Here is a 15,390-nt window from a genome sequence, read left to right on the forward strand (position 1 = left end):
ATTGTTATATCAGATATTCACAGTGGTCCTAATTGTTGGGAGTCTCAAGGTTGCTAGACTTTCTGTAACTTTCTCCGGTTTATTCACTGTTCCGTAGAATTCAGCCCGGATTATATAGCATGTATATGGTAGTAAAGAAATGTCTCAGTTGCACAATATGACTTTATTTGAACACAGTGGTGTCATCAGATTATCAGGGTTGGATTCACCAAGGGGAAATCATGCTTGAGCAACCTAGTAGCCCTCTGTGATGTCATCACTAGCTGACTAGATCAGGACAGAGAAGTGGATGTTGTGTACCTTGACTTCAGCAAGGCTTTTGGTACTGTCTCCCGCAATATCCATGTAATGAATCTTAGAAAGTGTGGATAGATGAGTAAACAGTGATGTGGATTGGCAACTGTCTGACTGGCAGATAATTGTAATCAGTGGTGCAGAATCTAGCTAGAACCTTGTAATTAGCCATAATCCCCAGGAGCTGGTGCTGAGTCTGGTCTTGCTGAACATCTCCTGCAATGGCTTAGATGAAAGGATAGAGTCCACTCTCAACAAGTTTGAGCAAGTTTGCTGATGGTACAAAGCTGAGATGAGTGGCTGATACAACAGAAGTTTATGCTGCCCTTGGACAGACTGGAGAGTTGGGCAGAGAGGAAACTTAGGAGGTTCGATAAGAACAAATGCAGACTCCTACCCCTGGGGGGGGGGAGGGGAAGGGGAATAACTGCATTCATAAGTACAGGTTAGGGCCATGCTGGAGAGGAGGTCTGCAGAAAAGAACCTGGATGTCCTGGTAGACAGCAGGTTGACCATGAGCCATCAGTGTGCCCTTGTGACCATGAAGGACAGTGGTATCCTGGGGTGCATTAAAAAGAGTGTGGCCAGCAAGTCAAGGAAAGTGATCCTCCCCTTCTACTCTTGTGAGACCGTATCTCGAATACTATGTCCAATTCTGGGCTCCTCAGATCAAAAAAGACAGGGAACTTCTAGAGATAATCCTGTGGAGGGTGACAAAGTTGAGTAAGGGCCTGGAGCATCTTAGGTACGAGGAAAAGCGAGACACCTGGGACTCTTCAATCTGGAGAAGAGAAGGCTGAGGGGGATCTCAACAGTGTTTTTAAATACCTAAAATATGGAAGTCAAGTTGATGGTGGCGGACTCTGGTGGTGTGCAAAAATGATAGAGACAATGGGCAGAAACTGGAATGCAGGAAATTCCATGTTAACACAAGGAAGAGCTTCTTTACTGTCAGAGTGAGAGGAGCAAGCTGCTCAAATTGTTTGTGGAGTCTTTTTCTCTGGAGATATCCAAGATCTGTTTGGTCTCCTTCCTGTGCTATCTGCTATGGGGAACCTGCTGTAGCAGGGGGTTGGACTTGATGATCTCCAGAGGTCCCTTTCAACTCCTACAATTCTGTGATTTTTTGATCACTGACTAGCCAGACAGGCAGTCAACCTGGCGACTTTGGATCTGTTAGAAAAATACTTATATCAGTATGATGCCTGCTCAAAAATTAAAGGTCTTTTTGTTTTAGATCAATTTCTTCTGTGATTAGAGCATCTATCATATTATATTTGAAGTATTTATTGACAGACCAACTTCAAGAAGATTACACGTACATGATGATTAAGATAACGTGTTGCACAGGCATCTCATAAACAATTTCCCTTGTTACACCAAAGAGCAGAAACCCTCTTCTTGCCATATGCATCTGGCTCACTGCTTTCCCTGTGTGGGTAGCTCAGTATCAACACTGGTTTGAACAGTGAACAGTTTGGCAGCTATATTTTGTGCTTTACTCTGGGAGATTCTGACATCAATATGTTAGTCAGAATTGATTCTGTTGTATTGGGAGTGACAGCAGAAGTGATTGTAGCACCCAGTGGCTGGTAAAAACAGAGACATGATGTGAGCAACTAAAATCTCAAACAAAAAAGACTTTCCACCCCGTCTAGAGCTTTCTAATAGTAGTAATTGGCCACCTAAAAATATGGAATATAATGTTCTCCATGATGGACAGCTTTCACAATGTATTTTGAGATGACAGTGTAAGATACTTGGGTTAAATTTAAGCAACGAAGAGTCAGTGGAGTGTACCAGTTACACTTTAAAAAAATTTCATTTATTTGAGCTTGCTTTTATTAGAAAGGTACTGCCTTGAAGGAATGAAAGAGGCAGGAAACCAATCTGTAAGATGATATGAGGTAGAACTAGATGGATATTAAAAATATAGAAGATGCAGTGCTGCTAATTTGAAAATTCTCTGAAAATCCTTTTGTACCTCAACACTCAAAATTAAATGGGATGTTTTTCTTGATCCAGTGCCTAAGAAATATAAGTAAGAATTGTATGATTCACTGGAGTAAATTAGTCAGACTGACAAACTTATTTTGAGGACTTTTGTATAGATGTGATGTCTGTTATTGTAAGAGAGTACTCTGGATTTTTTAAAACATCTCATATATTTCTCATTGTACTTTACTCATTACAATTTGCTTAGTAATATGATGTCCTTATAGCAATTGTAGTACAATTTCACTTAGGCAAAAAAGAATAAAATGCAGCTGAGTTTTGACACTGGCTGTTATTTCTTACTGCTGTCTGATGCAACTATACAAACTGCAAATACAATGGTTATTCTTTTGTGGTATGTGTGTGTCTGTGAATTCATAATAAATATATTTTTTATGTAGGTCAATACAGTTTTATATTCTTGACATTTGTGAAGTCTGGAAAATATATAGATTAGAAAGGTTGCTAATAAATCATTGTATGTGAATAGAAGCAGAAGAAATCTCTGCTTTGCAAAAGAGATGCTTAAACTGAACTGTATCACTGAAATAGGTATATGACTTCTTTACATATAACCTTTGAAGTGAATTGCCATTTAGACATCTTGCCATTTCCTTGGTTTGAAGTAATTCATGTAGTACAAATTTTATCCACACGTGATTTGCAGGATTGGAGCTCTCAGAATGTAGTTAAGCATCAGTGGGTCCTCAAATTCAAATTCAAATTAGTAACATACATTTTACTTTCTTCTTAGACATCTTTTCAAGAGTAGATATAGTTTCTTAAAGTACTGAAGTGTTTCAGAATGAGACCCCTGCTCACCTTTGTGAAAGGCTATAGTCACCACTCATTATGTTTTCCCTATCCCACTCTTGCAAGGAAATATGACAGACTGTTATTTAGGATTCCAGTTAATTTGTAGAAGTTGAGTTTACATTAATTTTGAGTGGGTTAAATGCTTAGGGATTATTATTTTCTTGCACAGAACTACTGTTAACCTAACAACTGCTGTTATCAAGTTCAGATGGCTTCATATTCCCTCAGAGAAGGGGGATTTTAACTTTGAAATATAAAAGACATCTTATCTAAGTAGAAGCTGCACAAACTGGCAACACTCTCTGGGAAGTGAGTAATGGACAACTATATATAGCAGGAATGTGTTTCTACTTTGGAACAATTATGTTCGTATGTTTCAGAACACATGAATGTTTATGAATTTCTACATAAAACTTTATTTTTTATTCCATATGCATCCAGCACTTTGAGTAGGGGTTTGTAGAGATGTAGCTGTGAGAATTTGGAGTAAATTCTGTGGATACAGGACACAAAAATCTGGGGTGTTTTTCCAGTAATTCTGTGAAGAAAATTGAGCTGTGTCTCAAATGAAAGTCAGTGTTCAGATTCCAGTATTTAGGATCATATTCTAACTACCTTTCTGTTATTTGAAAAATGACACTGTCAGTTTGGGAAAACAAGCACACTCAGTAACTGAAGCTGTCTGATAATTAAATTTGACACTAGAAACAATAAATACAGTTGATACAATCTCATCATAAGGCTGTACTTTTTAATGTCATTTTTAATGCATCATCATAAGCCGACACTGGTTTTTCAGTTTAACAGCAATTAACATCTCTTGATTGTTTGTATTTGGCTTACAGTATGTCTTGATGTTATGTGTTCTGAATTGTAAAAGGTGCATGATTGTGCTGTTTCTGTTCAAGTTGTTTCTAATTAATGACTTCACTGTCCAGTGTTCTTTCAATAAGGGTACCTACTACAATATTTGCATTATTTTAGATACAGAGAAACTGGCATTTCAACCAAGTGGAATGATGCATCTTAATATACAACGAGAGCATATATTTATGTGTATATACACATACATGTATATGTGGTTGATGTTTTAAATTAATTCTCTCACTTCTCATCTCCCCACCTTGAACTTCCCAAAACTCAGGCTTCTGGAAAGAATCAGGACTTTTCAGGAATGTTGAAAACCGTAAATCTTGAGATAATTAATACATACTTGTTACATTTACTAGAAATTGCTCTATTCCCAAAATTCAGCACAGGCAGCATTAAATAAAGGTCTGATGATTAACAGATGCCAGAAAATGCAGTTCTCTACCTAGTAAAAGTGGTTTAGTGAGTGAAGCAACTGTGTCATTTTATCCCTTTGATCCCTGAGTTAGCAGGTACTAAGTGATGTGTTTTTTTCCTCTTGTGATTACACAATAAAGTGCATTTATTTTATATATTCATGCTAAGCATCTGTTATTTTTTTTATCTCAGAAACAAAATACTGACCTTTATGTCTCCTTGGGCTAACCCAGCCTAGTTGCTTTTCATTTGTTTGATTCTGTGGTAGTTAAATTTTGAAGATTATCTGAGATTCTCAATAAACTTCTTCAAGTAAGAAACGAATTGCTTTCAATTAAATTAGAATTTCAGCAGTAAAATTATAAGGAATTTATCTAATTATTATTTTAGTAACAATAAGACTATCTTTCTTATAAAAATTTAAATATAAGAGAAAATAAAAAGCTCTGAATATTCTTATTAGTTCCAGTGTTTGGGTTTTTTTTGCTAAAAATTAATCTTATTCTTCAAATACTACTCTTAAAATATACATACAACATGAATTAAATTATTTTTGTATTAAATTATGGAATAATTAATATTGTTTCAGTATTGCACATAAATCTCAATAGCAATGCACATTCAAATCTGTTTTAGCTTAATGATGTCAGGTAGCCAAAACATATTTGGCACTCTGACAAGACTTGGATAAGGTTTCTCCTTTGGATGCTCCTGGCTTTGAATTTCAAATGCTACCATTTGTGGCAGGTGGACTAAAATTGCTTATTTATTTATTTATTAAAGACAGATAATTGCACATCTGCCTTAGATTCAGTTAGCTCTTTGGTGATGGGCTTTGAAAAGGATAGCTTATGTGATTTATATTTTGCTTTTTTTTTTTGGAGCATGGTAGCTTTTGCTTTGAGATTTTTGAAATTTTTTTGTTTGCTCTGAACTGTCAGTCTTTACTTTCCATTTGAGAAACTCCTGATAGCACTGCTAAGTGTAAACTCTTCTTTGAAAGACAGAAAGAAACTTTAGCTAAATGTCTAATTTTTCATAGGAATTGGGAAAGTGAAAAGTGCTTTCTTCCCCATTGCCTGAGAAATAATTTTTTTAATGCAAAAGCGAAATTTTTCTTGATAGAAAAACCAATGAAGATACGTGTTTCAAGCATTTGAGACTAAAACATCTTTATTTTTGGTCTGGAAGTAATATATCGTTATACAGAAATATACTGTATTCATCCAATAGGGGTTGTTTGGGTAATTTTTCCATTGTTTTCCAAGCATCATTCTAAATATAATTTTCCATTTGGATAATGTGAATGGTACCCATTATTGAAAGGTAGTCTGTATTTGTACTAATACAGAGAATGCCAGTTTAGAAATGAGCCTGATTGCATGGTTCATTTTGTTCTCCTTTGTAGAGCCAGGCTGCGGCCCACTACAAAGGCACTAAACATGCCAAGAAGCTCAAAGCACTGGAAGCCATGAAAAATAAGCAGAAATCTGTTACTACCAAGGACAGCGCAAAGACTACCTTCACTTCCATCACTACCAATACCATCAATACCAGCTCTGACAAACCAGGTTAAGCGACAATCTTTGTTGTGGGTTGTTGGTTGTTTTTTTTTTTCTTTTTTTTTTTTTTTTTTTTTTTTTCTGTTATTGTTGTTGCTTTGTTTTTGTTTTTTTTTTTTGTTTTGTTTTTTCCTTAATTCCATGTCTGTTTGGTTATGTGCTTGCCACATTGATTCATGCTTAATCCATTTTTCTGTGTGGTACTGATTTCTTTCAGTACTTTTAGTACGCTGGTGAGAGTATGACAGCCATGCAACTGATTTCTCTTTATGAAAAGAGGCTTGTCATTCTTTTAGGATAGAATGCAGTACTTACATTTTGATTTTATTTTATAACAGCTAAACTGTTACATATCAACTGACCTAACCCTCATAGCCTATACACAGTACCTGTCTATAAATCATTACTTACAGCATGTTTCTTTTAACCACAAATAAAGCAGCAAATTGCACTAACTCTTTCTAGAAGCCTCTTGCTAGAGCATTGTTAGCTTAAACCTAGTTTCCATAAATTCCAAACATTGCATTTTTTTAAAGTGGCTATTGCATGGTTTTGAACTGGAAAATAACAGTATAACCTCTATTCCACATAATCAGGTAAGTGTTGTTGATTACAATTATTCTGCTTAAATGAGTCTTCAGAACGAAATCATATCTTTTAAATTGTTGAGTGGCTAAAAGGCACTCCTTTGCAAATAAAATCTATGTGAATATTTGGTGAAGTCAACAGGGTTTGATTAAGCTTGCATGTTAAATGCAATATTATTCTAATGGAAATTTCAAAGGAAAGCTGCAAGACCATTGAAGGGTATCTTGGTATCTCACAAGGTATGACTGCTTTTTTCTTCATGAAGAGTTCAAATAGTTAATAGTATTCAAACCCCCTTTACCAAACAAGCCAAAAACAGAAACAACAAAGAAGTTAAAGGTGTGAAAAATCAAAGAACTTTCTACTAGTGCTAGAAGCTGTTCATTTCCAACCATTTCTGATTCACATCTTGCACTGTAAATAGTTGTGCACTAACCAATTATTGCAAAAATGAACAAAAAAATTCCTTGCAGATATGTAATACTTTCTTTTGGTTATAGTTTTGTTGTATTTGTTGTAGAAAGATACCAATAACTCTCTCTCAGTCTTTCTCTCTCTCTCTCTCTCTCTCTCCCTTACCTTCTCTCTTGCATATATATCTATTATAAACAGCATATTTTTTTTGGAAATTTATATAATAACAATAGTATTATTGCTTTAAAGAACAATTGTTACAATATTGTTGTGTTTATTACAATTATGCATATTCCTGAAAATATTCTAAGTGCTTTTGCTTCTCAGATGAAAGAAATGAAGCATAGCAGAATGATATCAAAGATGGGAAATGTCATAAGTTTTATATATATATATATATATAAGATCTTTCTAAGCATACCAATATTTTTGAAGTTTCTCCTGCTGCTACCTCTTATAGCAGTTGAAGTCTCATAACAGTTTGAGAAATGTTGTATGGAAAGAGTGAGTTAATGTTTACAAAAAATGATTACTATTTTCAGAGAATGAGAAAAAAGAGATTTTTCAGCTTTGATTTGCACTATTAAAAAGCTTTTTTTTCTTATGCTATGTAAGTTTAGAGGATTATTCAAGGTTTCCTAAAAACACTCAGTGTCTTTCCACCAGGCTTTGAATTAGATCCCTGATAAGAAATATAAACTGTCTGGCATCCAAGGTCAGTAGTACAAATCAATATTTGTATCAGCATAAATAAGAAAACATCAAAAAACTGGCAAAAAACTTGTTGTCCACAAAAGCAATGACCTATGCAGGAATTTCTTCAGTTTTATGAAGAAGTTATACTGTGTGTAACTTCTTGAATTAATTAGAATTAGAATACACATATGTATTCTGTACTAGTGATACTGACCTCAGTGGCATTCTATAAGGAAAAGAAATAATATTACTTGTCAAACAGTCTAAAATCTGACTTTGACAAAACACTGAGAGCACCTATTCGACTTGTGGCAAAAGTCCTATTCAATCATTGGCATTAAAATAAAAAAGGGAGCTAATTCAATCCAAACAGAAATATGGGTGTTGCAGGCCAGTATTGATGTGACTGGTGGTCACAGTGACTGGCATCCTTGGAACAAGTTATTCTCTGCAGAACCAAGCATGCAGCCACAGCATTAAAACAAACAAACAATAAATATATATATATTCAATTTTGGTAGCCAAAAGGCTGAATTTTTCTGCCAAATATAGCAAGTTAAAAAAAAAAAATAAATCAGGTTTTATAAATCAGGTTTTCTTTCCTTCCCTGAATTTTATGTTTATTCTATAGTACTTTTAAGAGCAAAGTGTTTTCTAAAAGCCAGAATGGCATTAGAATATGCTGCACTGTATGCACTATTTTCAAGGATCACAGTAAAAGACAAATGTTCTGATAGGGAATAATGAGCTAATTAAAACATCTCATGAATTGATCATTTATAACTGGAAATAAGTTCTATTGCCTTCACTTGTGATGATTTGCAGTAAAAGCTTTCCCTACAGTATTTTAGAACTCTGTGCAAAAGGCTAATACTTGATCCCAAAAATGCCAAGGATGAGGTCATGTTCATATCATCTTCAATACATCATGTACAGCAGTGGTTAAGTGGTGAATTACATGTCAGTCACAGCACATTGGTCAGGATTTCACTTCACTGGTTTTGCGCATACTTAACAGCCCCAGCAAATGAAATACCTTCAGGAAATCTATGCAATGCTGTGCAATGCTATGCAGTGCTGTGCAACGAAGATTGAGAAAAAAAAAAACAATAATTATTAGAGGATATGCAATCCACTATGTAAGCAGACTCCTTAAAACCTTTAATAAATAATTCCTGACTGTTACATTGTATGTGTAAAGGAGAAAACAAGAGTTATGGAGTCATTTTTCTTACTCCGTGAAAGTCAAAATTCTTTTCCCTTTTTTGTCTCCCTTACATAACCTTTACAACCATTAGAAGGCTGGAACATGAGAAATCTTTGGAAGTAATTAAAAACAAAGGGTTATATTACCAGTTACATAATGAATGATCACATTTTTAACGTATGACAACTTTGGTACCTGTTCTATTATTTCATATCCTCCTTTCACCTGTACTTATCTGTGTTTGTTTAGAACAGAAAAACAGAAGACATGACCATTCCAAATGGAAACTCACATTGTGATAGCATACAAGCCAGATTACAATATTTCTTGATTCTCTAATTCCAGGTGTGACAATAAAAAATGGTATTTTCACTGTACGTTAACATACATGTATACATATCTCCATGTATAAAGTTGTTAATTGATCTAGATAACTTTAAAAATTGCTCCTGCTTTCAGCCAATGTGTATTTTCCTCATTAAAATCTTTCACATGTCCACTTTGGCTGTAAGGATTTATACCGTAGGTAAGCCTTTCAGAATATATCTAGGTGGATTTCCATCGGTATAACTATGCGTCCTGTGCAGTAAAATCATACTAGACTGTATGTCTTGTCCTGTGCTTGGATTTTTGGATCAAGAGTGACTGTCCAAGTTTATGTTCATGTAAAATTATATCTTTGTAGTCATTATGTATGTCTGAATATACCCATGTATATGTATTCTCCATGAGCACATTATAGATTAGTTTCTGAAGATTTTTATATTTTCTTTTTCTTAACAGAGAATTCAGAGTGAATTAGATATTTTTTGGTCAGTGAGGAACGACAAATAGATCTGTCCAAGAAGGCAGCCATCATTACAGCAAGGTCTTCAAAGTATCTTCTGAATTTTATACATTATATCTTAAATCTAAATTATTAAATCCAGTGAGCAGCCCTTGAATACACAGCAAAATGTTATGAATGTGCCTGAATGTGTTAATGACTATGAGACCTCTGTGTTCCAAGAGAACAACAGAGAACTTACTCCAAGTGTGTTCATGTCTCTGTTACATGAAGTAGTCCAGACCTAAGTACTGCAGATATTTCTCACGCAGTGCTGAGTACAGATAAAGGATAATCTCCTTCAGCCTGCTGGCAATGCTCTTCCTAACGCAGCCCAGGATGCCATTGGCCTTCTTTGTCACAAGGGCATATTATGAGTTGATGTCCAGCTTGATGCACTTCTGGACCCTGAGTCCTTCTCCACAAATCTTCTTTCCAGCCTACAACCCAGAATGATGCCTGGGATTATTCCTGCTCAGTTGAAGGACTTTTCATTTTCCTTTGTTGAGCTTCAAGGGACTCCTGTGGTCCCATTTCTCCAGACTATCAAGATCTCTGAATAGCAACACATCCATCTGGTATATCAGGCAGTCATCCCAGTTTTGCGTTGCCTGCAAACTTGCTCACGCTATCTCAGCAACTGGGTCATTAATGAAGATTTAAATAGTATTGGCACTGATATCAGTCCCTGATGGCCACTAGTGACTGGCCTCCAGCTGGACTTTTTGCTGCTGATCAGGAGCCTGCCAGCTCATACAGCATGTTTTCTATTATCTTCTGTATCATTATGTAAAACTGAGAACTAAGAAACTGTTAGGAAGAAAAAGATGGAAAAAAAAAAAAAAAAGAAAGAAGAAACAAAAAAGAAAAAAGGAAAAAGAATGAACTGAAAGCAAAATAAGAGGACTAAAATGGGAATGTATAATCTTATACAGATCACTAAATTCTCCTAATGCATGGCTTTAATAGGTTTGCACTAGTTTCCCATTAGGCAAATCACATTGAATTTATCTAATATACATTACTGTTATAAAATGTATTCTACATGCAATTAAAATAAGGAAAAGATCACTGATGGGACCTGACTGAAGCACCAAGCTTTCCATTGCATTTTAAATTGTATCTTTATATCTTTCTGTTTGGAATAGACGACAAATTTAGAGTTTTTATTTTCAGAGCTGTTATTTTCAGAGTCATTTTACTCTTTTTACACCTATTTTGTGCCATGTTGTATACTGCATTTTCTTCCTGTGTTGTATCTTTTCTAATAATTTCATAGCATATTTTATCACTCTTCAGCAACCTTTGACTGTACTTCTGGGGACTGACTCAACAGTTTACAGACAATGGGAATAAAAGCTGAAAAAGGCCTGTTTCCTACTAGCCTATGCTGGAGCTGAAGTTGGTCTGTAGATATGTAGGTAGTGTTGATAACAAGTTGTACAGTATGCAGCATATCCTATGCTGTTACTGCAAGTGTGAAATAATAAATGTAGAGTAATTGCTTGGTGCTTAACATGGTGCAGACAGATTTCAGAGCCAGCTTTAGAACAGCATAATATAGTTCTCAATCATCCAATTCTGAAAACTGGTCTCTTCTAATTTGATTTGAATGAAAACATTAAATGAAAATTTTAGCCTGGAAAAGGTGTTTGTATTTTTGATGTTCTTGTCATTTGCTTGGAAATTAGAGATTACTGATTCATCGCTATCAGTTCTCTTAATTGTGTGCTCAGAAAATTAAACATAGTCATATTCAGCCATGTTACAATGTCTTTCACTTTAAATCACTTATGCTTTGACTTTTCCACACTTCAGGCAATCTGTAGCTAGCTGCAGCACAAAATGTTATCAGCCTTGCACAGGCTGTTGTACCAATTTTGCATTAAAGCTCAATGGTAATTTGGAAGACAATAGATTCTCTTTTGATCTTTATGTAGAACTAGGGCTTTTTCTTTCTTTCCAAGTGTAGCTAAATGGTGATATTAAAAGTGCAGTAATTTATATGCGCCTCAATTGATCATTAATGTGCAATAAAATCTTTCTTTGCTTGCATCTATGTACTGAGAGCTTTGTCATGTGAACAACATTTGTTTTCTGTGGACCCAGCTGCTTTTGTTTTGGATTGCCTTGACAACAGTTTTGTGCTTGAATAATCCTGTAGCTAAAAACTGCTGTCAGTCACAACATCTGTATCAGCGTACTGAGTCAGTTTGGAAGTTTTGTACTAACAATGCTATTGCTTATAGAAATGAAAAGCATGTTCTATTCATAGTGTCTTAGTGAAATATAATCTTGTTTGCCTTTGCCCATAGTTGTAACTAAAATCTTGTGAATAATCTTCTGTTTATAAGATACCTGTTCATCAGTTATTCATAATCACTGCTCTAAAAACTGGATCAAGTACTGCAGCATGTTTCTGCTTAATGGCTCGTTCTTCATGTTGTGTTTACTTGTTATGTTATTAATTAAATTGACACAAGTTAGCCTTTGGGATTTCAGAAAAATCAAGGTATTTCAGTCCATGGTTCTCTATTACATCTTTGTAAACCATTAGATTCAAAAGCCTTTTACAGTTCTGTACATGTTTATTTTGTTAGTTTATAATCTTATTTGGAATGCAGTAGACACTTCTTGATCAAATATTCTTGGATAAGTGGTAAATTTTTCAAGTTGGATTTTTTTCAGATGATGAGATTTTCAAGGAAATGAAAAGAGTACATCTTTGTATAAGTGATCAATTTTTTTCAAGCTGACATGTTAACTGGGCAATGTAGAAAAAAATCTTTAGACTTAATTTTTTTTCGTATTTCCTTTTTCTTCTTCTTCTTTTTTTTTTTTTTTTGTTTTTTGTTTTTTGTTTTTTGTTTTGTTTCTATCATTTTTCTACTATGCCTAAACCAAAGAAAGTAGGAGAGTGTGTTTCAGAGAATGAGTAAATGTACTGTGCTAAACATTTGGTGCCATTACTGTACAATGGCCTTACATAACCATTCACAGTGATCTAAAGACCACCAGAGAGGAATAGATGTTTTAATAAATATGGAGGTGTCTGTACCTGGCTCATATTCAGCCGATTGTCCATAATGTACTGATGATGGCCTGATGAGCAGGACTAGGGAAGTAATCCTGGTCCTGTACTTGGTGAGGCCCCACCTCGAGTAATGCGTTCAGTTTTGGGCATCTCTGTACAGAAAGGACATTGAGATGCCGGAGCAGATCCAAAGAAGGGCAGCAAGGCTTGTGAAAAGGTTGGAGAATATGTGCTATGAGGAGTGACTGAAGGAACTGGGGCTTCTTAGTCTGGGGAAGAGGAGGCTAAGGAGAGAACTTACTGCTCTTTTCAAATACCTGAATGGTGATTGCAACAAGAGTAGGGTTGGTCTCTTCTTGCTGGTGACAGGTGACAGGACAAGAGGAATTCACCTCAGGGTGTGCCATGAGAGGTTTAGGTTGGATATCAGGAAGATCAAGTTACCTTGCGATAAAGCATAGTTGTAGATTAGACATCTGTTTGAGAAGGAACACAAACATGTAATTGGTTTTCATGCACCTGAATTCTGTACTGCTTAAACTTCATTTAGCTTTCCATGTAATAGATGCCTGAGCTAAACCACAACTGTAACTTCAGGATACATTTGCATTAAGATCTTATTCTCAAAATTATTTTAGGATATCAGACATCTTGAGGAACTCTCGTGTATTTCTCATTTCATCTTTCCACATTCCGTATTTCACCTTGATAAATAAAATAGCAGTCTCCCAATATTAGAACTCTTGTATTATGGCATCTTCATAACCGTAATAATGTCAAAACGGTTCATGTAACTTTGAAAGTAAAACCTACTGAGTATTATTATAGGAAATAGATGAATCCAACTCTTAAAGGAAATAAAAAGACTCTCTTAAAAATTACTAGAACCAAGGAACCATACATGATAAATTCAGAATGAGAATAAAACAGGCTACCAATTTCAAATTGATGACAATGTTAATGTTTAAATGCCTTCTTTGCTAATGGCAACATTAAATGTATTTAAACACAAGTATTTGATAAGATAGCAATTCCAGAGTTACATCTGAAAGTTTTAAAAGAAGCAGATTAAGAACTTCTTGCATAACTGTCAGTTTTCTGCATAATATAGACACTGGAAAATCTAGAGGACTAGAAGAAAATAAACATTGTGTCAGTATTCAAAAAAGGTAAACAGGATAAATCAAGTAACTATTGATCTATCACTATGACACCGATTTTGGGAGAAATAAAGCAACAGCTGTCAGGGAAATTGAATAATGAATTAAATGTGATCAATTAATTAATGAAAATTAACATGAATTGAAAGAAAATCATTCTCTCCTACCGAAAATTGTTTTCATGAGAGTCCATACTTAATTGATAAAAAAGAAAACATGCTAATGCTTTGTGTTTGCATGGTTCTAGAATATGCTGAGGTTAGAAATTATGTAAAATACTGGAATGATGCAGAATAAATGTGGAACACATTGAGTGCATGTAGACCGGCTAATTTAAGGCCTTGGAATGCAATCAAAATGCATGAGCTTTTATAGATATATCCTAGTGAAGTAATTTTGGAATTGTTTCTTATCTCCATCATCAAATACCTGCAGGAACGTGTAAAACTCTCACAAATTGGAAATAGCACAAATTCTAGGTATCTGGGAAATTAATAAGTGTACGTAAATAATCACTGTCTGAACTGGAGATTTAGTCAGTAGGTTGCTCTTAATATGATAGGACATATTGTTCCCAAGGAAGAAGTTTAAAACATGTTTTCGAAAGGTGGGGGGCTTCATGTAAGGTTGAAAAAGAATTGAGAATTCATGTCTAAATTTCAGCTGCACATGAAACACTGATGCAGTGATGTTCTCCCAAAACCATGCAAAAAAGTATTTGTTGAGGACACTGGAGGAATATAAAGAGTTTTATTTCTTTTATTACTGATAATGAAATATATTATTAATTGCAAAAATATAATCACAATTAGAGATCTAATGTGATGATTTAAATATGATTTAGTAATGAACAATGAGACAAATATATTCAACATTTACTTCATCAAGCAGAATGTAAGCTAGTGTTTTTTTAATTACAATCTAAATAATAATAATAATAATAAATGCATGAAAACAGCAATCTAAGTCAGTACTTAGGAGGTATGGCAATATCCAAAGACTTCAAGTGAAAAGTAGGCAGCTTAATTCCACAAAGCAAAGCAGAGTGTTTTTAGCACTGAAAAGGATTGTATCACATACCAAATGTCATGTGGGATTCTTACAGTCATTTGACCAAAGTTACGAGACTTGACTCAGAAATTAATATTAATTAATTTCATTAGGAAGTCTTCTGGGCAATGCTCAATCGTAAGTTAGAGAAAAGTGTGGATATAATAATTTTTTTTCTAGCTTTTATATATATATATATATATATATATTCAGGCTTCACATAAATAATTTGTCTTCCTGACTCTCCCAATAAAAAATTCTTTGATGCTAGTAGACTGTATGTTTTCATCATGTATATTATACATTTTAGATGTTCTGTGCTGAAGTCCTTTATGTGTCACATGTGAAAGTTCTTATTAATACATGAGACTGATCCAGTTGACTTCAGCAGAATAATATGTGATCAAAAAAAGAACTGACTCTTGAGGTAGTTCCTCCTCAGATCATAATATTTTATCTTT

The 15,390-nt window shown here is 34.6% G+C and overlaps 1 protein-coding gene across 7 annotated transcripts in view; it reads left to right on the top strand.

Moving 5' to 3' along the window:
* The window catches only part of ZNF385D (zinc finger protein 385D), a 394,027-nt gene that overhangs the window by 328,431 nt on the left and 50,206 nt on the right, over positions 1 to 15,390 (top strand). For all 7 annotated transcript variants that reach the window (XM_042816871.1, XM_042816868.1, XM_042816869.1 and 4 more), the window contains one exon: positions 5,801 to 5,963. In XM_042816871.1, coding sequence (XP_042672805.1) covers positions 5,801 to 5,963 — 163 coding nt within the window. The remainder of the gene's footprint in view (positions 1 to 5,800; positions 5,964 to 15,390) is intronic.

This window comes from Centrocercus urophasianus, unplaced genomic scaffold, assembly GCF_019232065.1.
Source record: "Centrocercus urophasianus isolate 14NV4802_14NV808 unplaced genomic scaffold, USGS_Curo_1.0 seq_16, whole genome shotgun sequence".
NCBI classification, from domain to species: Eukaryota; Metazoa; Chordata; class Aves; order Galliformes; family Phasianidae; genus Centrocercus; species Centrocercus urophasianus.